Consider the following 26,718-nt stretch of genomic DNA (forward strand, 5'->3'; position numbering starts at 1 on the left):
TTCCACCTTGAGTCCTAAAACAGTCAACTCAAAACGAAAAAATCCACATATCTGCACTGAACTTAATATAGGTGTCTCTTAAGTGTTACCCTACACTGACCTCCTCTGAAAGCTACCAGTTGTAAGCTTAAGAGTTATTTATTTATGAAGCATCACAAAAAAAATGAACCCAAAGTTCTCAAACTTACAGCAAAACATAAAGAAAAAGTGTTTGAGCTTTAAAATAAGTAACATTAATTGTTACAAAATTCACCAAAACAAGAATTCTTCTGTTTTAATCAGTTTCTAACAGACTACCTTATTTAATAATAAGACAGAAAAGCTGCGTGTTCTTGATCACAGAATGGTATCTCAATACTGTGGTTTTCTGAAAGACAGAAGGGACTGACATGTTTAGATTAGGAAAATTTACCATCTCTGCTCTAACCTTACAACCTTATCTCCTGAAAAGCAAGACCCCCTGCATATAATGTGGAATCAATTGAGGTGAAAAAAAGTTTGGGGGCTGGAGTAAAAAATGCTCTCAAGTATTTATCTGAAAGCAAAGTTTATTTATTCAAAACACTTCTATATTTTACCTTTTTTTTTAAGTTTTTAGAACTGCTGGTAGTGTTACAGTAAATATTTTCAGTTGAAAAGACAAAAACAAATATTGCTAAAATTTCCAAACAGAACAAAATTAATGTATTTTAAACCCTGGAAAAATAGAATTCCTGCTATAATTTTTCATTGAAGACTTTTTATGCAAGATCTAGAATTTGGTGGGATATGTCTTGAATTTCAAGGAGTGGCAGCTCCAACAAGTTATTATAGAAATAGTCATATCCCTTCTGTATTTGGCAAATGATATGTACTGCCTAAATGTAACCTCAGCTGTTTTGAGGAGAAAACTTGGTGGATCGGTGAGATTGGTCAAAAACCAGCATTAAAGACAAGTGATTAAGTTGTACTTTTCATTCTGACTATTGCTCTCACCAGTCACCAACTTCAACTACAAATGGTTCCTTCACAGCTATTTTGCCACTGTTCACAATCACACAGTCTTGAAGGGGCCGATCATGTTCATCTGTCTGCTGGAGTTCTATCGAGTGCACCACAGACTGTCAAACAAAAAAAGAACAAACAGAAAGGTTCAGTTTAGCCAAAGAAACTCAGCGGCTGAGGTCTGGTGCCACAGAAATAAAAAAGTGCACCTAACATCATTGCTTATTAACCAGTTTGTGAACAAAGTCCTTTACCCTGCCAACTTCCCATATCCTTTTCTTTCTATATTAGCAGTTGTGCCACTCTGTGAATCAAACACAGTTGACAGAAGCACAGGGAAGGCTGTTTGCCCTCCTAGAAAATCCTTCAGCCAACAAAAACATTTTGAAGGGGTAACTAAAAATGTACATTCAGCTGATTAAGCTGGCACATACAAGATTATATCTGTGGCCTCTGAGCAAAAAGTGAATCCAGAGATCACAAAAGGCAAGCATGATTATTTTTCTAATTGTACAGCATAACTGCGCTTCCAGAAATCTGGTTACTGCTTTTACCTTTAGCACATAACACACACATACAGATTGTTAGTGTGGTACCAGTATTTTTAAAGGACAAAATTAATTTACGTATATTGACAACTTGCTTTTTATATTTATCCATTAATCTGACTAAACTGAAACTTAAGTCTAAATAGCTTCTCAAAAATTTACAGCTACTACTGTAGATCATGAAAATGGAATTCAGTATGAATATGGGAGTGAGGGCCAAGTATTCTGATGAAGTTTTCAAACTCCTCAAAGTCCAGCAGCTCATATTTTCCCCAATAATTTCAAAACACAGATTAAAAAGAAATAATTTGTAAGGAGAACCAGACTAATAAAAGTATAATCACTTGAAAACATAATTTTTTAGCTGAAAATTTGATCAGTATGCGTTTGCCTGCTTTACATTCACATGTTTCTAAAAACCGTTAACAGTGAAAAGTGTTACCCATAACTACCATGCACTACAGAATTTGATTTTAGCCTGTAGAAAACAGTGTTACTGAAAGGAGGAACTGAACTCTCTTCACTTGTAATTTGCAAAGGTGTAATTTGTAAAGTGTTGACTTCAGTGCTTAGCAGTCTGAAATAAGGGCAGTGAAAGCCAAAAGCAAGGTACAGGTTTCCATTTCTGATATTTCAGTTCTAAATTGTCCAGCTGGAGCTCCTCACAATCATTTCCTACCATGTACATATTAGATGAATAATGAACTGTCTCTGAACAGGGGTAACAGGGGTATAATGGGCACAATTTGTCCAGATCAACCACTACTTTAAACTTACCATTCCATCAAGGACTTTGCCAAATACTACGTGTTTTCCATCTAACCAGGAAGGCTTTGTAACACTGATGAAGAACTGGGATCCGTTGGTGTCTGGCCCTGAATTAGCCATGCTAACCCATCCAATTCCATAGTGTTTGAGCTTGAAGTTCTCATCAGGAAATCTTTCTCCATAGATGCTTCTTCCTATGACAAAAAAATAAGAAAGCAGACTTTAAAAAAATAAATAAGAAAAAAAAGTTGCTTTTTGTTCAAAAATGGGGAAAATGAAGTATGAATTCAGGACTTGAAGATTCATTGTTTGAGTAAACACAGCAGCATCACTGTTAAACCACCAGCAACTCCATAACTAAAATCATTTTTTGTGTAAAAGTAAGCTAAACCACCACACATAAGGAAGGAACAGTCAAAGCTGATGATGCTTTATCCCTTGAATTTAAGCACGCTGAATACCTTCAAAGGTCTGGTTTACAGACACCACTGAATAATAGTATAATTCATCCTGTTGAGCAAATTAAAGTACATACTTATGGCCACCAACAATAAGATGTAATTGTCACAAAATAATGGTTTTTTGTCAATTTCAGTATTTAAACCTTTCCCTTATGCTAAGAAATCACTATAGGCATGTTTACAAGCATATGAAGACCAAATGGAAGTTAGACTAAAATATTTGGTGTGTATGTGTACAACCATGACATAAAGATTCTGATGTTTTTAAAACAGTTCAGAGAAAAAAACACATCAGTCATGGTTAAACCACCATCACTCTGAAAAGAGAAGGCTGTCTGTCTCACTCTTTGCTTGTCCAGTGCCTAGCACAATGGGGACACTTTTCCAACACCACCAGATGCTATCCCAATAAACAACATCAGCAAGCAAATAATTGCTGCCTACCTTTAATGCTAAAACTATGTCTTTGGTATTATGGTCGTCCCCATTGCTGACTGCTATGACAAGGAATGAATGTTTCCATTCTATCCCAGCAGGGAAATCACTAACAGTTCATGCAGACAGTTCAAATTGTAGCATGTCAAGAATGTGCATCTAAAGGAAGAGATCTGCAGCCAGAGTGAGTGCAGTGCAAGAGATGCTGTGCTGGCATTGCCCCCTGAGTGTACTGAACTGTTCTTCTGGAGGCTCAGGAGGGAGAAGTGATACACACCAGCCAGGACTCACAGCACCAGCAAGTTTATGGTTTCAGTTTTAGTAAGAGAAAAACGGGGAGAGGGCATGACCCTCATCTTCTAGTTTCTTTCTCTCTCCCTGTTAAGAAATTCCTTCTCACAGCACATTTCAGAGGTTCCTCAGAACAGACTGAGCTGAGGGCAGAGAGGACAGCCTCCTCCTTCCCTACCTGCCTTCCCTCTACACGCTTTCACTGTTTCATCACGGATTAGACTTCTGCTGGATGACTTGAATTGGTTCACCTATACATGCAATCAGTGAGTGCCTCAGGAAAGGAGCGCTGTCACAAAGCCAGAGCAGGGGAAGGGTGGAGACATCCATCTTTTGGAGACGGTAAGTTGTAGGAGCAGCTCAGCTGGTCACGTGGCTCCAGCCCAGCACGCAAAGCCATGCTTCTTGAATGGGGACAAGTCACAGACAGTAAAGAGCTATCTGCAAAAATTGAGGACAAAGGAAGAGCTACACATACTTATAAATCAGATAATCCAAATAGCTGCAGCTTAGGCTACAAGACACTTGGAAAAGTACTAGGAGCTCTAAACCAAATGTGGGCTGGTTTGGGTTTTTTTCATTTATCTGAGCAGAAACCATGAAGCTATATGCTGGTTTGCCCACACTTTCAGCAGACATTTGAACAAAGAAAAGGGAACCTGGAAGATACTAAGTATGTTACCTCCTGATCCATCTCCAGCTGTAAAGTCTCCTCCTTGAATCATGAAGTCTTTGATCACACGATGAAATTTACTTCCTTTGTATCCGTATCCTCTCTAAGAAAATGAAATAATTCTTTAAATGAATGTAACATCCAGTTCTATATAAAATCATAGGAAGTACACAAGTTGTGAACAGCTAGATTTCACAGAATATACCACCAAGGGATATAATACTGTCTAGAAACACATAAAAATGAGGTGCAGGTAAAAAAACATCTAAACTACACTGTCACAAAGAAGGTATTTATTCAGGTGATCAAAGCCATTGTCTTTATTTGACTTTATTGTCTGTATCTGACCACTTGTAACTCCACATGCTAGATCTGCAAGGCAGGTACAGATTGAGGTGCTCATTTCCAGCATCTCGTAATTACATCTTGCAAACCAAGGACCTGAGAAGACACACACTAGTGCACATCCCTGGGGACAGCACTTGTGCACAGGCTCCAGTGAATAAAACTGACAATTCACAACTGAAACAGCATTAAACACACACTGCTTTCCCAAGCCAAACCTGAGTACACAGCGGAAGAAAACCACAAACGTACTTCTCCAGTTGCCAACGCAATGAAGTTCTCCACGGTCTTTGGGACAACTTTTCCAAACAATCCAATTACAATTCTGCCAACATCTTTGTCTCCGATCTTCACATCAAAGAACACCTGAATATTTTTGTGAAGGGAACAAAAGTGATATAGATGTGAGCACAGCAAACAGCCGAGCTTTTCAAAGAGTAAGGTGGTAAGAAGTTACTTCTGGCTGGTCTGTAGTAATAGTATCCTGCAATTCCTAAGGGTGCTGTTTCAGAGAAATCCTTTCAAAGCCACCAAAATCAGGTTCTGCAGAAAACTGTTTGAGATATGGTGACTTTATGTTTTGATTCTTACTACTTTTAATGGCTCAGTGAGACTGCTGTATCGCAAGTTTGAAGACAGTGTTCAAGATGATTTTTCCCAAACATATAAGACTTTAAAGCTGAATGGAAAAATTAAATATGAAAGTAAGGAAGAACAACAATTCTATTCCCATATGGGGGAAATAACAAGGAACTGTAGTACTGACACTCCCCACAAATGACCATTTGCTATCCACTCATAATCTTCACTGTTTTAGATATCAGTACGTATACACAAAAGCCTAAATTCCATTGAATTGACAAACAGTGGGAAGAAAATCCTTTGGCTCAAGCAAGCAGTTGCCTTTCTAAACATGAATCCAAAACGAGCAGAGAAATAACCAGGCCAGATTATTCAGCTGATTGCCTAAATCTTCAATGTATATGTCACTGAAAAGCAACTTCAAAAAGACAAATGAGTTACAAGACATATAATGAATCTATGAATGCATATTTGAATGTGCAAAAATGTTCCAATAATTACTGAAAATAGGAACAGCTGTCAGGAAATGAGGCATGTTGAAGTTCTGAAAAAGTTACATAAAGGCTATTACAACTTCTAGGAAACAGCAATGTGTACTCCTATGATGTGGTATTTGCTGTTCCTTGTGGCACTCAACCAAGTATTACTTGTCTGTAATGCTAAGAAATTAGTCCAATAATGATAATAAATGACCACAGTCTCTCCAATGTGAATGCCTCTTTCACGCTCTCCTACTAAACATTTCTACCATTTCTTGATCTTCTATGTGGTTTTGACTGTTGAACTTTTGGCTAACACTATAAAAGCGCTATAAAGGAAATAAAATTCCTTTTGATACACCTCATTCATTTCCTTGACACTTGGCACTGAATAACATGCTTCTCAGATGTGTGGCTCCCAAAGCACTAACAGCACACTCTCACTAACTTTTTAACGGTTCTACAAACAAGTCTCTCTGAATTGTGCCGCCAGGGTTATCGAGGTAAGGGGCACTGCCTTCCTACGTTTTCTAAAACCTTTGGCTGTCTATTTTGCCTGGAAATATTGTTCTAGTAGGACTGCCTGAAATACATGGGCACATAAAAGTAACAAGAGCAAGGCTACCAAACGATCACCCCACAGAGCACGAACATCATACACTTTGCTGACAGCACAAGGAGACAAGGTCGCCATACGCTGCAAGCCTAGCACAGCCACAAGGCTTCATACGTGGCACTGCTGCTTGCCTAGAGCAACAAACCCAGCACTTTTAAAAACGTGTCTCTGCATATTTTAGCCACAAAATCAAGTATGGAAATATCTGGTAGCCCTAGACACTATTTCTGCATAGAAAAGCCATGTTCTCATGAGTGTATTTCCACAGGTTCCCTGGAAATTCAGTGGGCATGTAGACTCTTGTGAGCTGGTTGATACAGTATTTTTAAATCTCAAAAAACATCTAGCCGAATTCTTCCCCAAAAACTCTGAAACAAAATAAATATTATAAATTTTCGGTCTTATTAATACTTTCATAAATATTTAATCGTATTTACAATCTGCAGTTAAGCACTTCAAGACTGAAATGAAAAAAGAACACACCACTAAGAGTGGCTGGTTCTCATAAAAAGATTCACATATAATTTACACAAGATGCTGTACATCTTACTGAAAAAATGGACAAGAGCATTCAATTATTTAAGGAAACTAAAGTGACTTTGAAAGGAAGATCTCATGATTCTTAAAGACCAGCTAATGTAATAACCTCATAAATGCAAAATTACTGTTTATGGTGTAAAGCCACAATAAGGGGGCCAAAATACATCTGGAATCATCCTGAGTAGTTCAGTGAAAGGTTTGGCTTTGGGCTTGTGAAGGTCAGAGAAGGAAAAGAAATACTAGAAATTCTAGAAATACTAGAAATAATTAAAATGGATACAGTAAAGAGATGGGCATAGCTACATCTGTACTGTGAGTTCACACCCTGAGTGCTGCATGTAATTTTGGCCTCTCTACTGCAGAATGATAAAACCAACCTAAAAAAATGTAAAAAAATGGGCAGAACAGATGCCCAATGAGTATGGAATATCTTTTATATGAAGAAAGGTTACAGAAAGCTACTTAAACTGGAAGAGAGAAAACTGGTGTGATTTGATGAGCTCTGTAAAGTTACCACTGCCTAGGACACAAAAAATTGGCAATGCAATTCTTTAAGTGCCACAGCAGTCAGAGAAAAGCATAACATTATGGCCCAGGCAAAAGAAATGAAGAAGGAAAGTACTTTATTCATAATTAAATAGGAATGTATTTCCAGAAGATTATTTGATGGTCAAATTTACCCTTCCCTCCCAAAAAAATCAAATCTGTGGTCTAGAAGTCCATGGCAATGTAAGCAGCTGCAGACAAGAGAGGCAATGAAGCACAGAGATAAAGGCACAGTCCATGGCTTAGGATACTGAAGCCATGCTAGAGCAAGCAGTTCAGCAAACAGCCCCTGCTGTTCCCGGTCACACTTTCAGGAGTGTAGGTGTCTTTCCCAGCACGGGCACACTCTCTCCTGACTACAGGTGGAAAAACACTTGGGGGTTGAAACACAGAATTCCAAAGCTGGACTAAACATCCCACCTCCTGCACCAAACAATCACTTTTTGGAAAGAGATGCTGTCATGCTGCAGTAGTTAGGTGCCTCCCTATCCCGCCAGCCAGCCCCACAGCCCACAGTCCATCTCCTGGGCAGTGCCATTGCAATCTGACCCAAACTCCCCATTCAACCAGGGCCACCAATTCTCTTCAGGGCAGAGAACTGCGTCCAGGTGGTTCTTGGATATCTCCTGTGAGGGAAACTCCACAGCCTCTCTGGGCAATCTGTTCCAGTGCTCAGTCACTTTTGTGCCCCGCACAATAAAGAAGTTCCTCTTCATATTCAGGTGGAACTTGCTGTGTACCAGCTGGTCACCACCGAGCGGAGCCTGGTCCATCCTCTTGGCACCCTCCCCTCAACATACTCATTGACATTGATAAGGCCCTTTCTCAGCCATTCCTTCCCCAGACTGAGCAAGCCAGCTCCGCCGGCAAAAGACATGCTGCACTCCCCTGATAACTCAGTAGCGCCCCGTTGGATCCTCTCCAGAGTTTCAGCAGAGGAGAAATGAATAAAACCATGGCACAGACGAGCCCCAGAGCAGTCAAACCCCGGCCCGCTCGGGGCAGCCTGGCAGCACCAGCAGCCACAAACTGCCCTGCCAACAGCAGAGGCTGCAGCAGCGCTGGAGGGGTGACGAATTTAAAAGTTTACACTTCTGCAAGACAGACGGAGGCTCTGCTGGCCCGACCTCCGCGACGTGCCAGTGCCTACTGAAAGGCGGCATGCCCAAAGGGGTTAAAAACCAAGCAACCAACCAAGAAAACCCAATAAGACGGCGAAGCTCTGGCGTTAGGCCAAGCCCTGTGTGCCCGGGGCGCGGCGCGGGGCCGGCTGTGGAGCTGCCAGGGCAGAGGCCGGCCGGCTGCCCCGGCACGCCGCCACGGCCGCGGGACATCCCGGCCGCGGGCCCCGCCCGACCCGAACCGAGGCTTCCCGGCGGCGGGCGAGAGTCACCTTGGCTGTCACGCTGGGTCCCCTCCTCTTGAAGGCGTCGGCCACGGGGGCCAGGAAGCACAGACAGGCCACGGCGCCGAGCAGCGCCCCGCGGGCCATGGCGCCGGCCGAGCGCTGCGGCGCCTGCGCCGGGGAAGGGCGGCTCCTCCCGCCGGGGCGGGGGGCTCCCGGCAGCGGCTGCCCGCCCCAGGGAGCGGCCATCCATCCCGGAGAAAGGCCAGCAGTCCCAGGGAACGGCCAGCCATCCCGGGGAAAGGCCACCCATCCAGAGGAGAGGCCACCCATCCCAGGGAGGGGTCATCCATCCTGAGGAGCCGTCATCCATGCCCGGGGAATAGCCACCCATGCCAGGGAGCGATCACCCATCCCAGGAAGCGGTCACGCATGCCAGGGATCGGTCACCCATCCTGGAGAAGCCGTCACCATCCCGGCCGGAGTGGTGATCCGCCGGGGCTGAGCTCCGCTCCCGGCGCTGCCCAGGACGGGCCCGGCGCCCTGGCTGGATCTGGGGCGGGTGCTGCCCCTTGTGACGGGCGGCGGGGAGCCGGGTGCCGTCCGCCGGGCCGGCCTCGCCCAGCGGGGAAGTGCGATCCCGGAGAGGGGCACAGCCTTCGGCTTCGGCCGGGCTGTGAGCCCAGCAGGCTCCCATGGGTGGGTGAAGTAGCCAAAAGCAGTAAACGCTTGAGAGATTGAGCCAGCAGCGTGCCCTTGAGGGAAAGGCTAATGGTATCCTGGGCTGCATTCCAAAGAGTGTTGCCAGCAGGTGTAGGGAGGTGATGGTGCTGCTCAGCACTGCTGAAGACTCATCTGGAGTGCTCTGTCCATTTCTGGGTTCCTTAGCATAAGGGAAGTGTGGAGCTCCCGGAGTGGGTCCAGCACAGGGCAAGAAAAGGACTGGAGCATTTCTCTTATGAGGAAAGGCAGAGAGAGCTGGGCCTGCTCAGCCTCAAGAAAGGATGACTGAGATGGGACCACAGCAATGTCTATGAGTATCTGAAGGGAAGGTGTCAGGAGGATGGACCAGGCTCTGCCTGGTGGTGCCCAGAAACAGGATAAGAGGCAACAGGCAGAAACTGATACACAGGATGGTCCCCCTGATTACAAGCGGGAACTTCTTCGCTGTGCAGGTGACTGCACATTGGAACAGATTGTCCAGAGAGACTGCAGAGTCTCCTTTACTGGAAATACTGAAGAACTATCTGGGCTCAATCCGTGCTGTGTGCTCTAGGACAACCCACATGACAACCTTGTGGTCCCTTCCAACCTCAGCAGTTCTCTGATTCTGTGATTTTGGGAATGAGTCGTTAGTCCTTCGTATTTGCTGTATTTAATGTGCTAGAAACTGCAGGAGCCTGTGAGGCACCTGTAGTACTTTTGGGTTCATTTGTGTTAGCTGTGGTGGTGCGCTGCTTGTCAGCTCACACCTCTGGCTTTGGACAATAAACAGAAGTGCTGAAGGAATTCATCAAACACAAATATTTCTCCCAAGCCATTATGTGCTAAAAAATCATTTGTATTCAGGACCTGTTTCAAATGGTGTTGCTGTGGCAGTCCCTAGAAAATTTGTAAATTGTAGCACACTGAAATTTTGTGGCCTGTCAGCTGCCAGCATATGAAAGTTGAAATGGATGCCAATGGACTGCAAGCAGGAAGCTGTCAGTGGCTTATGTAAACACGCTCAGGCTTAAACCCAGCAGCACTGTGGTTCTGGGTGTATGGCACAGCACTTCCACAAAGGCACTTCCATTGCAAAGGCAGCCCAGAGCTCAGGTGCAGTGCCCAAGGAAGTGTGTGCTCTGCACCACGCACGTGTGCTGCATGTCTGCCAAACCCCTCAGCTTGAGACTGCGCCTCAGCTGGCAAGAAGTAGAGACAATAGTCACAGACTCATAGAATTGTTTAGGATCATCGAGTCCAACCATTAACCCAGCACCACCAAGCACAGCACTTAACCATGTCCTTAAGCACCGCATCTACATGTCTTTTAAATACCTCCAGATCTGGTGATTCTATCACTTCCCTGCATAGCCTGTTCAGTGCTTAACAGCCCTTTTCATGAAGGAATTTTTCATAATATCCAACTGAAACCTCCACTGGCACAGTTTAGGGATATTTCCTCTTGTCCTAAGGCTTTCTACTTACAAGAAAGAGGCTAACCCCCTCACTGCAGCCTCCTTTCAGGCTATTGTAAAGAGTGATCAGGTGTCCCCCTGGTTACCATTTTCTCCAGGTTGAACATCCCCAGCTCCCTCAGCTGCTCCTCACAGACCCAAACAACAGACTGTTCCCCACCTTTGTTGACCTTCTCTGGACTCACTTCAGCACTTCAACATCTTCCTTGTAGAAGGGGCCAAAAATTTAACCCAGATTTTGAGGTGGCCTCACCAGTGCTCAATACAGGGTGACAATCTCTTTCTTGGTCGTGCTGGCCACACCATTTTTGATACAGACTAGGATATCATTGGCCTTTTCGGCCACCTGGGCACAGCTGGCTCATGTTCAGCCTCTGTTGGCCAGCACACCCAGGTCCTTTTCTGCTGGGTCACTTTACAGCCTCTCTGCCCCCAGCCTGTACCACTGCTTTGGGTTGTTGTGACCAAAGTGCAGGACCTGGCATTTCCTCTGTTAAACCTCATAATCGTGGCTTCAGCCCATCAATCCAGCCTGTCCAGATCCCTCTGCAGAGCCTTCCAGCAATCAACACTGCTACCCAACTTAGTGTCATCTGCAAACTGACACAGGGTGCACTTGATCCCCCCATCCAGATCATGGATAAAGACTTTACACAGGGTTGTCCCCAGCACTGAGCCCTGGGGATCAGCACTTGTGAGTGGCCAGGAGCTGGCTGTAACTCCATTCGCCTCCACTCTCTGGGCCTGGCTGTCCAGCTGGTTTTGGGCAGCAAGGGGTGCATTTGTCCATGAGCAGACAGTGTCTCTGCTGTGTGTTTTCAGGTGGCTTGTGCAGCTGACCAAAATGCCTACAGCACTTGAAGGGTTCAGGCATGCTTGTGGAACATGTTCTCTCATGTAGACATTTGTCAGGCATCTGGTTCGTGTACGGCAAGGCTTCTCTGAAACAAACGCTGGTACACTGGAAACATCCCCTTCAACATTCATTGCTCATCCAATCCAAAACATAGGATACCCTGATGCTCACTTTGGGATCTGTGGGGTGATCACAGACTGTCTTTCACAGGGGATGTAACTTTTCTGCTCTTTTCCATTCTGCCCACATGCTGACTGCACAAGTGTATCTGAGTGTAGTGAGATTTCTCATCAGGCAACTGCAGTAAAAATTAATTTTGTGGGCACAGCAAAGGGCGTGGTTACAGCTTCTGCCTTACATAGCACATGAGCAGAAGCACCAAATTATCATCTTGCTTAATTGGTGACTGACACAAATAGATCCTTTTTCCTCAAGAGGTGTAAAACATACTTGTAGTTCCTGAGTCAAAGAGCAATCTGGACTAATCTAGGGCTTGACTTTGACATCTGACCTATGTGCTGGCATTTTGTACAACTGAGGGTTTTACCAAAGCCCTGCCCCTGGGGGCTGCCTTCAGCACTAGGGGCTTGGGGCTTCAGGGCATGGTTCAAGACATTTGTCCTGTAACTATTTAGATCTGTTCATTTTAGTAAACCAAAACTAGTACATGTGTGTGTAGGTGGTTATGGCACTTCTCTGATCCCATTGCTAATGAGCAAATATTGCACAATAATATCCTTTAAATATCAAAGCAGGCCCAAAAGGAAACATATGTCTCATATGATATATACTTTGCATTGATAACGATATGTCAATGCATTTTCAGCAGGTATGTTAGTATGTGAGTTTACTCAGAGTAAACTGCATGTGTGTTTATAGTCTCTGCCAGTTAGATAAGGTACTGAGAATTTAATATTATGATACAGCTGCCTTCCTTGTGCTGCAAACACATAGCAATGGTCCTCAACTAACTATGGCATTAAGATTTACTGCAGAAATATAACAAAGGCTTACTAGTTTGTTCCAGTAGTTGGATATAAACTTTAAAAAACCTGTATTGCTTTATAAAATCATTAGACAATTAACCATTAGATAGTTAAGGATTCTGTCTAATAGCGACAGAAACATTTTCAGTCTACATATGTATCTAATCACATAAGTCTCAATAGTTAAAATCCAGGAGGTGTAAACTTACCATTTCCATCTCTCTTTAGAGAATCATAGAATCCCAGAATGATTTGAATTGGAAGGAACCTTAAAGATCATCCAATTCCAACTCTCTTGCCATCAGCAGGTACCCCTTTCACTAAACCAGGCTGCTCAGAGCCCATCCAGCCTAGCTGTGAGCTCTTCCAGGGACAGGGCAGCCACAGCTTCTCTGGGCAGCCTGCTCCAGTGCCTCACCACCCCCACCATAAAGAATTTTCTTAATATCTAACTTAGACCTTTTAATCTTTTAATTTGAAGTATTTTTAAGTTTGACATGCATGGGACAGAACATTTTTGTTACCTCAAACGCATTCACCAGGTGAATGTGTAAAGAAATAAGGAAAAAGGTGGAACCAAGGCTAATTCCAGATTTTGGGTTTGAAAGAAGACCAAGGCTGGCTGATGAGACTGTATTGTCTCAGAGCAATTCAGTCAGAGTAGTACATTGATTCAAACCAGGAGGTGCAGAAGAATGAGCAAGGAACTAGGAAGACACAAAAAAGATGGTCTGTCTGGGAGGCTCCTTAATTTAATACTCCGTTATACAGAGTGTCTGTAGGTATGCTGAATGACGCTCTCAAGTCACAGTACTCCCAAGAGTTCCCTTTCACTCTCCCTCAATAAAAATGTTGGTGTTTGCAAGGATGACTTTGCTGTTTATTGACATGTAAATATGTTTCATCCATGTACAAGAGGGCAGTATGAGGCAGAAAGAATGAAAGGAGTACCTGATAGCACTGAAGATCTTTGAAAACAGCAAGATGAGAAGATGAGATGGGATCTGGTTTATATTATCTTGGAAAGTTTATGCATACTGGTGATGCTGCTAAATAATTTTTGGAAGAAGATAAAACAATGTTTAAAGAGGAAATCTTGAAAAGACACAGAAACTTAATATGTTCAGTGAAAAGTCAATTTTACACAGAAAATCTCTTCCTGATGCTAAAAGAAGTACACGTTCTTTTTGCAGGAGTTTGATGTCATGACTATCAAATAGGAAGTACACAAAATCTGGAAAAACAGTAAAGTTTGTGTAGCTGTGAAAAGAAAGGAATCCTTTCAATGAAGCTAGACATTGTGTAAGAACTTGTTATGAAGTCTTTATTTTTCTACTTTAATTATTCATCACATTCTTGAAGAATTTGGAGGTCTTTGCAGACTCTACACCAGCTGGATACAGTGTGCTGAGAACTACTGAATGCACTGTGGCTTTGCAGAGACAACTTCTCCATGTTAAAATTTTAAAAAAAGGTGCAAAATCAAGAGAGGGTCTACGACAGAAAACCATTCTTTCAGGTTCCATCTTTCCTAGCCATGAACAATTTGTTCACCTCTTCAGTGAAGCTGATTTGAAAAAAACTGTTATCATTTCTTCCCTCGGTTTTCTTTCCTGTAGACTAAACAACCCCAATTCCTTCTATCTTTCCACATGGGTCAAGTATTAGAGCAGGCGTCATCTGGATGTATAGCTTTTAGTTGAAATATTACCTTTGTCCTTACACATCAGTAGAAGCTACAGATAAGCACATTTTGTCATTTCTTGCCCTTTTTTTCTTTCCTTTATTTTTAAGTAGTTCAAGTGACATAAGGCTGTTGTGGCAAAGATTATGTAGCTCATTCAAAGAGTGTGCTCAGACTGTCTGGTGTTTGTGTTATGGTGTAGGGGACACGTTGCATTTTAGAGCTGGCTGATGTGTTATTTGGGTGCTTGTCTCTTGAAGTCACCAACCTTTTAAAAGAATAATTTACTACTGTTTGACAGTCTTCGATTTAAGTAATAGTGTCTGTAATGAGATGTTTTGTTGTTTCTTACAGGCTTTTTGCAATTTAAAAGGGGTACAGAAGAGAGAACTATTGAGCGTATAGAATCTGACAGATTTTGATTTCTAGTAGTACTAGCATTGGCAGTAATTCTAGACATCCCTTCATCACTATGGCATGGTATAAGCTATGATTTATTGTAGTTATGTAGAAATATTTTATATCCAAATTGCTCTAGTATGTCATGTTATACAGGTAAAAGGATTCTGGTACACATAATAATGCTTTATGGTTCTGTAGGCACTTTCATCGGTGTTAACTGCTTGATAGCTGCCAGGATATAACTTGGAGTAAGCATGGTGTTCCATAAGACTGCTGTAACTGAGCTTTTATTTTTATTTTGTCACTTTGAAATGGGTTTTGGATTCTCAAGGCTGAATCACTGAAGATGTATCATCCCTTCCAGGACTGATCTTTGTCCATAAAGTTTCACACTGCCATACTGTTACTTGTCTTGTTGATTTAATGTATCACTGGCAGAATAAAATCATAGGTTTAAAGCCAAGTTTTAATCCCATAAGGACTAAGAAATGCCCCACTACATCTTATATGCCAGCTAAATTATAAAATGGTTAAAAGTGTTAAAAGATCAGAGCCACTGTGGCCTGACATATGATTCTGAGATGCAGCAGTAAAAAAAAAAAACAGCTTAAGGTCTGCAAATTGTAAGTCACTGTATATGGCCCTCTTGAATAATGAAGAAAGAGGTTTATGGGAAGTTTTGTTTGTGTTTTTTTTGTCTTTTCCTTTATGTGACTTCAGAAAGATGGAGTGTATTGTATGTGCTGTCTCTTCTATTAAACCACTTGTAAAATGGCTTAGACTGCTCCTGTCATCTGATGCACTTATGCAAAATGAATGTGTCCTATGCTCCGGATAAGTGTCTTCCTTCTGGTGAATAGTTTTTAAGCTTTTTAAATTTTGTATCCAAACACGATTTGAAGTGTCACCCTTTCCACTCTAATGGTCAAAGCATTTATTTAGGTGATACCAGCAATGTGTTTTCAAAATAGTGCAGCTGGAGGCAGAACCATTTTGAGCCTATATGTTTACAGGATATCAGAGCTATCTGTAATTGCACATCTCATTTAGCACATAGTCATTCATTTAAATTCTGGTTTTCATAGCATCTGTGGTTGCATAAGATCCCTTAGGGCAAAACTGATTTTTTTTTTTTTCAGTAAAGCATAGTTGTGAGGAAATGTACAGTAAGGTTTCTTTGTTTTCAAGGCAAAAAAGCTAAAATTTAGGAAAAATAAAAGCTGGAACTGCATAAGATCCTATTTTTTTCCCTTCCCCAAATATTACTTCCAATTATAGTACATTGTTCATTCCAGTTTTCCAAATACTATTGCATGTCCCTAAATTATGGCTACCGTCTCTTTTCTGTGAACCTACTTACACCTAAAGGTAAGTACATAGGTGTTTCAAAAATATGTCTTTGTCAATAAATTTAAGTTCCATTAATCTATACTTCCAGCCTGATAATGCCCAGAGGTGCAAATCAGAATATATAGTCTGTGTTTCTAGATTCTTAATAAAAAAAGATAATTCCTTCCTCAAATATGGAAATGGGAAACTGAATAAGTAGCATTCCATCACATGTCTGTGGTGAAGAATAGGCACAGGTTTGTTGTTTTCATGTGATATTTGCAGTTATTATTATTACTGCTGTTCTTGGTGGTGGAGCAGGAGAAAGGTAGGGAAAGAAGAGTAGGGAGAGTGAAACAGTGACAGCTCATTAATTGTCCAGGAGGTAAATGGCAACCCAGGAGTAGCACTCAGAAGAAAGCAAATGTAATCAGCAGTGCTAATGCATGTGAATGAGTTTGGCCCTCACCTTCCAAACACCAGATGATGTTGTCGTAATAAAGAGGGAAAATGAAACTTGAAGCTGTTAAAAGGAAAGTGAAAATTACAAGAGTTTTTCCTTTACAAATCATAAGGAAAACATTGAATATTTAGAGAGATTTTGTATGAAAACTGATCATTTTAGAAAAGACCTGAGCATCTAGAACAAGAGAAGAAGCTGCTGCCAGGATAGTTTTAAATGGAAGGAAAATATATTGGTGGTTTGTTTCAAGATGGGTGAAAGGTGAAGATGCATGATATTTCTCTCTCCTACTCACTCTGGAGCCTGCTGTGCTGACAGAAGTACAAAGCTAGCCTCATTAGTACAGGAAATATGGGTTGGAAGATACAGGGGGAAAAAATAGGTGTAATTTTGGTGTCCCTGAAGTTCTATGTTGTTATTACCATGTTAAAAATAGTGTCTGGTCAAGGACCTCATCTGTCTACTTTCTTTCTAATTTCTATTCAGTAAGATGCAATGGTTCTGGAAAGATGTATTAATTTGCTATCTGACAGATTACACTATGTAAAAAAAAAATCTTAATTTACCCTAAGAAAGATTTGTGTCTAGTTTTTCACCTCTATATTTACTTCAATTTTTATTACGATTTTATTCTTATGCATACACAGGTAACTGCATACACTTGACTTGGATACCACCCTATTTGTTGCATGTTTCAGGTCTTTCAGAAAATACACACTGAAGAAGGCAAAATATTTTATTAGTGCTGTAATATTCTTCTTGGAGATCTTGCCAGTCAAAGATCAAATTTCTTAGAAGCACTTACCATGATCCTTTATCTATAGGAAATAATTTTGTATACTTTTTTGTATATTAAACCTGTGCAACATTTAGAGGAACTCTGCCAAGATTGTGTAAGGATCAAGGAAAGGATAATAGTCCTGCACACAAGGTGGGCACTAAGTGGTCAACTGTTAGCAAATATATATAGTTGGTGTTTTTACTTATTATCTTTTATTTGAACAGTGCTACAGTCAGTCACAGGTAAAATTAAGAATTTCCATGTCAAAGTATCTAGGAAAATGTAATGATTTCTCATACATAAAAGAAAAAGAAAATATTCTGATGAGCACAATACAATAACTCTGCATGTATTGGTGTTTGTTGTGTATGTTCAAATAAACACCATTGAAATTATTCTTCTTTCTCTATCCATTGTCTATGCTGAGGCAATTGTCTCTTTTCTAAGTGATTTTTTTCAATAAAAATCTTACTCTCAAGTGCTTTGTAAATGCTATGTTTTCTGTCCAGTGACTTATTCCAGCAGTCAACCTTGCATTTCATCATTGTAATGCTTGTAATGAATGGAAGTGTGAGTTATTTTTGAGAAAGGAATTGTAGGTAATTTGAAATAATAATTCTGACTCAGAGTTTTGGAGAGCTGCACTGATGGCAGCAGGACCTCTCTGTGGGGAGAGGGCCTTGGCTGCATACAAGATGCCCACCAAATTGCTCTGCCACTCTCCTCAGCAGAATGAGGGGGAAGAAAATGAGATGGAGAAAAGAGCAATGAGTTAAGAAGAGGGAAGTTTAACCAGAAAAGAAAAAAAAAAAAAAAAAAAAAAAAAAAAGAAAGTGCAAAAGTTGTGCATGGAAGCAAAGGAAAGCAAGAGATCTCTTCTCTGCTTTCCGTATGCAGGTGCTCTCCAGCCACTTCCCAGGAATTAGGGCTTCAGTACCCCCACCAGTTTCCGGGGTGAGGGAGGAGGCAGAATGCTGGGGAGACAGTGCTGGTGCTGTGCCAGGGCACGGCCAGCACCTCTGCAGCCCCCAGCACACAGCCCAGCCGGGGAAAAGAGCCCGTCCCAGCCAGGGCCAGTGCACCTCCATCGCCACAGTTCTGGCGTTCAGGGACACGGGGAGGATCTCAGCTTTGAATTCCCATTGTCAGCAGAGAACCTGGGAGGTCTGACATGAAAAGTTGGGGATTTTAAATACCTTCTTCACTTTTGGGAAAGGAGCTTTCAGTCATGGTGGAACTTTTCAGTACTGCTTTTATATTTTACAGTTAAACTACTGAGAAAGACTAGCGTACTGATGATTTTTTTAAAGTGTCACAAACCCTCTAAGCCCTGAAGACCACAAAGGCATTTTAAAACAAGAATTTCTTACTAAATACTTAGCATGTGCATAATGTATGGAAATGCAATGAATGGTCTGGAATAAAAATTTGCTCATACAGCTGTCAGTTCTCAATATTTAATTCATCAGAAACTGATGCTAATGTCAAGTTTACCACTTGCCATTTGTGTTCTCTGTATTTCCTGTGAAGCAAGACTGCTAAGCTGTAAATGTCAGTACTTTTTCTTAGTATATTGTCATTAAATGTTTTACTGATTTTTGGTTTTGTTGCCCACTGATATGAAGAATTGTAAGAAAAAAGTAGGAACAGTCTGGGAAATTTCAATTGGTCTGAGCAAACTGAGCAGGTTTCTGAGCAATCTAGTCTAGTCTAAGGTGTCCCTGCTCATGGCAGGCATTTGGTCTAGCTGACCTTTGAAGGCCCCTTCCAACACAAACCATTCTATGATTCTATGAAGATGATCAGATTTGTGAGTGCAAGCAAAGGAATCTGGAGTAAATAGCTCAAAGATCAGACGAGTTAATAGCACCTCGCTGGGAAATGCTCTCAGAAATAAAACTTCACATTGTATTTCATGTGCCAAATTACTTAGTGTAATTGTTAAAACCATTGAAACTGTTGCTTTTCCTTCAGTTTTTAGATTCCTTATACTTTGCTGGATGCCATATTTTCTCTGTGTCTGAAAACATATGCTAATATCATAATGATTTGGATGGCATATCCCACAGTTTTTGTTGACAAAATAATGATTTGTGTGGTGAAACAGATTGGAGAGTCTCCCTTATTTAATCCATTAAATTCTAGATAATCTTCATTAGAGACTCCAAAGACTTGCATTGATTACTGGTTTTCAGTTCAAAATAGACACTGGTGGATTTAAATGTAATCCCACAAAAGCTACCTGGAAGCTGACTTATTTTTATGTCAGTTTTTACATATCTTAAAATACAGCCCTGGTTTCTAGCAGAAGCAGCATCAGAGTAGAAACAAAGCAGATGTTTCTCTGATTGTATCTAAGGATATGTCAATGGTATTCTTAGAAAGAGAGAAATTTTGACTTGGCAAACTAGTGGTGGCATTTTTGTTCTCATTAAAACATCAGATTGATAAAGTCCATGTACTGCTTTGTTCCAAAATGTTCAGGCTTCTTTAAACATTAGCATTCTTATGATTTCATTGGCATTGCAGGCTTCTAGGAAACTCACTTTTTTACAGATCTCTTTCTTCACATCTTTGCTTCCATCAATCTGACAAGCACAAAAAAGTCAGCCCTAAGACTGCCAGTTGTAGCTGCTGCTGCTGAAGACACAATGAATACTTAAAATTTATTTCTAAGAAAGCTTTTCCCTGTTCAGGGCCCTGTCTCTCTCCCCATTGACAGGAGAGCCAGGACTTTTTTAGACTCAGCAATGTTCTGCGTCAAAATTCTCTAACTTCAGACATAGTCAGGGAAGTGACAGCTTTATATGTATCTCTTTGTAGAAGACCACAGTGGTGTTGTAAATCCAGAGTATATTCACAACTGTTGTGCTTAAACACTGCTGTAAAAGCAGATGGATATATCATGTGACATGCAAACTACTGTTTTCACACTTAGGACACCAATCTGTAAATTTGAACCAGTAAATCTTTCTGAACATGAAGACAAAGTTGGTACTTGTTTCATAAACACGATTGGCTATGTATATTATGGCTAATGCAGCAAATGTTCCCCTAAAGGATAAACAATGTCATCCACAGCTAAAGTGTTGTCTTTTAATGGCATGGTTCATAAATTACAATGTCATTAAAAAATTAAATTCAAACTGTTTACAAAAGCAAAATAAGTTCATTGCAAAAGTGAGTGAAATGTAAATTAGAGCTTGGATCTTTATTCTGCCTCTTTAGCATCAGTGTAAACTCAGTTCTAACCACTGTGTTTGCCTCTGTCAGAGCAGGATATTCCAGAGCACAGGAACAGTGTGCTCGTGAAGCATTCCAGCAGGAGTGTCCTTGTTGGCTGACCCTCTCTTCTCTCTGTCTTCTGTCTGTGATGCTTCCCCATTAATTGCATTTTCTGTCTGAGTAGGATTTTTACATTTGCTGGTGTAAGATTTATATATTTGGCAGCCTTTAAGGATCAGCTTGGCTAAGAATGTTTTTCTAGTGAGACTAAGAGTGTCCACATGTGGTCTTTTCTGCCAGAAGATATGAGTGGTAGAAGAGACATTACACAGCTATGATCTGATTAAATGAAGCTTATCCATAGTTGTCTCTGCCTTACCAGTTCAAAGATAGAGGTGTGATTCATGCTTCTCCTTTCAGACCTAGAATAGGACTGTGCGACTACAGATACTATCACAAGCTATATTTTAGCCATCAACTGAATAAGAAAAATTGTAAGGTGTCCTAATCCTGATTTCTGGAGGAAAATAAGATGACCATGGATTTCAGATCAAATATTTAGAAAGATTTTCTCTGTGAACACTGGAACAGGAGCAGACCGTCTGTGAAGAAGCCAAGACAAGTTTATACTGTAGCAAACCAGGATAGACATGAAGTTAGGACTTCACCTTCCCTTTCCTTCCTTCTCTTCTTTTCCCACTGACACTTTCAGAGATTTAAAAAAAAATGTAGCTCATCTGTCTGCCTCATTGCGACATACACATCAGTGGCTCCATTGCAGATTCCATCTGTATTTTTCAAAAGTTGTGAGAGAAAATTCTGAACTCCCTCGGCAGCAGCTTCCAGCAGTACCATGACAACTGTGTCTCCATCTTCCAGTGGATGCTATTGCCTCCTCTATTAAGACATCCAGATGCTGACAAGAGAGCTGCTGTGCAATTAGCTCATTCTGAATCACAGTAAGGGCAAAAGTGTGCTGTGAGATGATGCTTTGACTACCTGCCTGACATATTGTTTGCAGTAGTGTACAGAGCTCTGTGACACTCATTGAAGCCTTGGCATCCTGTCTGAAATTGGATAACCAGATAGTGTCAGTATCTACAACTGCTTTATTTAACATTTATCTTGCCTGGAAACTGTGTCTCTCCCTGCTGGGCAAGGTACCTGATAAAGCTAACAGTGAATTTTGCTGAGATCTTGAACAATCTCAGCTGCTTCAGTTGAAGCTGACTGCCTGAGGCTTTGAGGAGACCATCAGTCACTAAGCTCCTATCCAGTTTTGCATCTACTTTTTCAGCAGAATCGTTTTCAAAGTCATGTATTGTCTGAGTGAGTGGAATGAGGTAGAAAGCAGTTGTCTTTCCCTAAATTCCTGCTTCTATCGCCTGCTAATGTTGCATTTATGTGTCTACCTAGCTGTAATGTCAGCAAGACAAGTAAATTTAATGGAAGGCACATTTTCAAAGGGTCTTCACAGGCATTCTGAATTGCAGAAGTGATGCCTCGTGAGGGAAAGCAGGGGAAAGCAACAAAATAAACCAAGTGGTTTGGCATGAGCAATATTGGCTGCTATGAGTAATATCACTTGCTGTCACTAATATTATGCAGGGAATGATTATAAGACTGAGCACATGCTTAGTATTCTGGGCAAACAGTTGGATTCAGTTAAATTACTTCCTTGATTCTAAAACTGTAGTCTACTAACCAGTTGCAAATTATCTGCATTTTGCTTTCAGAACAGCAGATGTGTTGGGAAGGTATTGTACTTCAGATTAATAGAATTGTTTGTTAATAGAACTCTGGGTTTTCCAAAGAAGTGTTTTTCAAAATTGCCTAGAGTAAGAAAGAAAATGTTACAGAATCAGCTACAGGTTCCTTCTCAAGAGAAATGATCATAGATAGCTACACATCATTAATTATTATACTATTTTATTACAAACGTTATCTCTGCAAAACTGAAGGAGCTCAGTTGTTGGCAGTTGTCGGTCCTGAGGCAGCAGAAATTATAATAATCCATGTAGGAAGACTCAGACTGAGGAGCAGGAAAAAGGCTTTGCAGGCTTTGCACACTGTCACATCCATCTCTGACCCAGACTCAATTACCTGTAAAACTTTAGAATTTTCAGTGGCAGTTCCATTTCTCTCATACAAAAGACTGGCAGTTGAAAAAAGACCTTTGTATTTTGAGGATTTACCTTTCAAAACAGAGTCATAATTTTATATATCAACCCAGAAAGTGCTGAAAGAAATTCTGAAGGAAATTGTCAAAAAAAAAAAAAAAAGGTAGCCAGGAGATGCCCATGGGACTAGAGAGGGTGAGCAAGCAGAAATCATGAGTGCCTGGCTTGACTTCAGGTGCCACCAAAGCTGCCTTCATACATAGCTGGCTCCAGAAGGCCTTGACTCAGGAATAAAAGTCTGTGTCAAGAAGTGCATTGTGACCAGTTCAGACCAGTATTACCACAAAACCAGTATAGATAAAATCTTGGGTGCTTAGACGCTTCACAACACTTTTATCCCCATATCATGATCAGCGCAGTAAATTCAACAGGACTTGGAGAACAGACTTACTCTTGTTTATCCTGGAAATAAGGCATAAGTGTGAAGAGAAGACTCAGTGAAAAGACAAGTAGTTAATGTTTATTTTGTATAAGAAATGCCAACAGCACAAAAAGAAGAAGGGATGGAAGTAATAAGAACAAGACAAAAGTACACTAAGAAATATATATTTTCAGCCCAGCTTTCTGTTTCCATTTTCACTTGAATGCAAAAGAAAAGTGGTTTTAAAGTTTCCCATTGACTGCATATAGCCTTAGGGGCTGCTGCCATTGACTCTGAAAGGAGTAAGGATCAGAAGGGATGACATAAAATGCAGTCTTTAGTAAAATTCTAGTTAATAAAATACATCTGGGGTGCTTTGTTTTAGGAAAAATAGGTTCATACCGTTTCACAGATTAATATGCTCAAAAGTTGCTGGTATGAATCATGGAGGCATAACCTTTTTGGGGAATGTTATAGATTGCTTAATTGCATTATGTTAAATTTTATTTACTCCATTTTCCTACCTTAGTTCAACCACTTAGGAAAGCAGCACAACTGGACTTGGAGAAAAATGGAGAGATACAGGGAGAAGTCACTTAGATCTGAGTAGAACACTCTTTTGATACTAAAGAAATTTTTTCTGCAGAAGGACTGAAGTAGGTGTTTCAAAAGTTGCCAGTCAAGAGACACCTAAAACCTAATGACAGAGCTATCTTCTTCTTCTTTCAATGTGGCAAAACAGGAGCCTGAGAGATGAGTCTTGTAGATAGATTTCAGCTGCTTTTACTGACCCCCTTTTTTCCTTCTTGAGTGTAATGTCCAGTAATGACCAAGAGCCATCATTATTCAGTGAGAGTTCTTGAAAGTTTTCCTGACTTCACCAGCCCAGCAGGTAATTTTATCATAGCTGCAAGGCTATGAAGTTATCATTGTAACATTACATCCTAAGGTCATCCTACTGTTTCCTACTGCGTTTCAGAGGAAGGGAAAGGGGCATTGCAAGATCAAGACTTTCTGTGTTTACTCCTAATTGCTCAGAATATTTCAACAGATGATCTCTTTTGTAGTAAGGATTGTAGAGGAAAAGGTAACAAATCTGAGTAACTCACTCATTAATGATAAACTAACCTCCCATTTTACATGGTGTCTCTGCGTGTTGCTGTAGGTTACCAAGGGATAGGCAATTAATAACAAAAAAGTTATCCTTTTTCTATGTAATTGCAGCTACACTTTTTTGTTTGTTTGTTTGTTTCATAGTCTACTCTTCTTAATCTGTTTTTAATCCAAGGCATTTTCCCTGTTCATTGAAAAGGGGAACAAATACATGTGTAAAACTATGATATGGTGCAGAACTAACACATAGCCCATAACATGGAACTGTCAGTGATAAACCTCTGGGGGAGGCAGGGTCTGTGGTGTGGTATAAAAAAGTCAGACTTCTGGGAGCGCTTATGGGTGCAACAGGCTAGTCAGAATCAGAAACCACATTGATTACATATTCATTTTTAGGATGCCCTTTTGTGTTGTACCTAATCTGACTCAGTTGTGGGCTATTGCCAATAGTGATCCCATTCCTCCTTCTCTTCCTGTGCTTCACAAGTGACAGACTCTATCTGGTCCTTTATGTCATATGAAATACTATTAATACAGCTATGCAGCAGGTCATGTAAAACTGCTGATCCGACAGAGAGTGTACCCTTCTTCTTTGTAGATCAGTTATTCGATGGATCAATGAACCAGAACACCTCAGTCAAAGGCCTCATTATTAATAGATCCAGTTTTACATTAGTGAAAGAAAGAGAGTAGAAAAATAGTTTATTATGTAAGATCCTAGAGAACATGTGGATGTACCCTAAAAAATAGCAGGACAGACTCAGTTCTGGGATCTCAAAGTCTGTTGGATCCTTCTGTACGCATTTTCTTTCCACTCAACTCTGTTGAGTGGAACAAATGGTTTTGGTTTTTTCCTTGCAAAGCACTGCTAAAACAAATGACTGATTCAACAACATCATTTCTCTCAGAATTTGTTGTAGATTCTGGTGTTAGACTGCAGAATGGGACTGGCTGCAGTGGGCTTTAATTCCTCTCTCACACAAGTGAACACTGAGACTCTTACAAAAGGTTAGGTTATATAGATGTTAAATGGCGCTGTTTGGTTTGGTTTGATGAGAACATTCAGGTAGTTGAGCTAAGGCATGCAGCTATGCTCATACATACAACCCTTGATAACAGCTTTCATGCTGCTCTCGCTTTTTTCCTCAAAACTCTTCTCTGTTACATCACTTAAACTTACATTAACAATTTCTATTAATTAACACACCAAATCAGGACAATGAGATACTATTTGGCATAATTTTATTTCTAAAACTGATTGCATCCCAGTTGAGGACTTCCCAGTAAAAGAGACCCAGACATACTAGAGATAGTCCAGCCATGAAGAAGATGAAGAGATTGGGGTATCTCTTCTATGAAGAACGTCTGAAGGACTTCCTCCTGGAGAGCAGGAAGCTCAGGGAATCTCACCAATGCATGTACACGCTGGAAAGCGCAGTGCAAACAGAGCCAGGTGCTTTTCAGTAGTGCCCATGGACAGGAACAGAGGCAGTGGGCACATGCTGAAATACAGGAGGCTTTGTCTAAACACCCAGAAATATTTTGGTACTGCGAGAGCAACTGAGCACTGGCACAGGTAGCCCAGAATGGTGGGGGAGTCTCCATCCTTGGAGATATGAAAAACCTGATGGGCCACAGTCCTGGGCTGCTGGCTGTAGGTGTCCTGCTGGAGCACCTGATGATCTCTGTCATATCTGCTCCACAATACCATAATCTCCTGCTTTTACTGAGAGTTTGAACTTCTATTACTTACTGCTTATGACCCATTCTATAATAAATTACAGAGTAATTTGGTTTCCAAATGTGTCTGATGTTCTGTGTGATTCATCCACAAGAAGGAATACCAGAATTTCTGCCATATGAACACTGTCTTTAATCTTACCAAAATAAACTCTGAAGGCATCGACGGTGAAGCAAATTGCTAAGTTCCCTAAAACAGAACAAACAGCACCATGTTATCCTCTTCTTTTTCATGCAGAAATAACTGAAAAATTCTCTGTTAGTAATTAATATGGTAAAATGTAAGAAATACAAGACAAAACTTATATGAATGTCAAGGCAGTTTAGGAGAGGTTTTGGATTATACAGTTAAACCCCAAATCTTACATGTCCCGTTGGCTCCAAGAACAACATTGTGATCTGTCGTGAACAGAACTTTCAGTAGCTTTACCAAAGGCTGTATTCGTCAAATTTAGGCACAGAGGCAAAGGAAATATGCCCACTTCTGGACCACTTTCCTCTGAACGTTTAACTGTACATATGACACTTATTCAATTGGTTTCAAAGGATATATTATGTGAGAAGTCTAAAGCCATACTTAATCCATGTAGGTCCAACACCTATTATTTTCACTGACTTGAGGTCTTCATCAGGAGAATAGCCATCTACAGTTAGTGATACTGATAAGAGGCTTTGTAGATAAAAATTGTGATGGAGGTGCTAATTGCCACTATTTCTTTTTTACTTATTACTACCATTTATTCTTAGCCAAATAAAAAGCCCCCACACACACAAATAAAAAACCCAAAACCCATGCACACTCACA

The 26,718-nt window shown here is 40.9% G+C and overlaps 1 protein-coding gene across 1 annotated transcript; it reads right to left on the bottom strand.

Annotated features, from left to right (window-relative positions):
• Positions 1-248: 248 nt before the first annotated feature.
• On the bottom strand, positions 249-8,785 carry PPIC (peptidylprolyl isomerase C). The gene is made up of 5 exons (XM_058043228.1): positions 8,662-8,785; positions 4,758-4,871; positions 4,170-4,263; positions 2,310-2,494; positions 249-1,100 (listed from the first exon to the last, which is right to left on the bottom strand). The coding sequence occupies exons 1-5, from the start codon at positions 8,758-8,760 to the stop codon at positions 972-974; spliced, it is 621 nt and encodes a 206-aa protein (XP_057899211.1). The 5' UTR covers positions 8,761-8,785; the 3' UTR covers positions 249-971.
• Positions 8,786-26,718: the final 17,933 nt, after the last annotated feature.

Source organism: Melospiza georgiana, chromosome Z, assembly GCF_028018845.1.
Source record: "Melospiza georgiana isolate bMelGeo1 chromosome Z, bMelGeo1.pri, whole genome shotgun sequence".
NCBI classification, from domain to species: domain Eukaryota; kingdom Metazoa; phylum Chordata; class Aves; order Passeriformes; family Passerellidae; genus Melospiza; species Melospiza georgiana.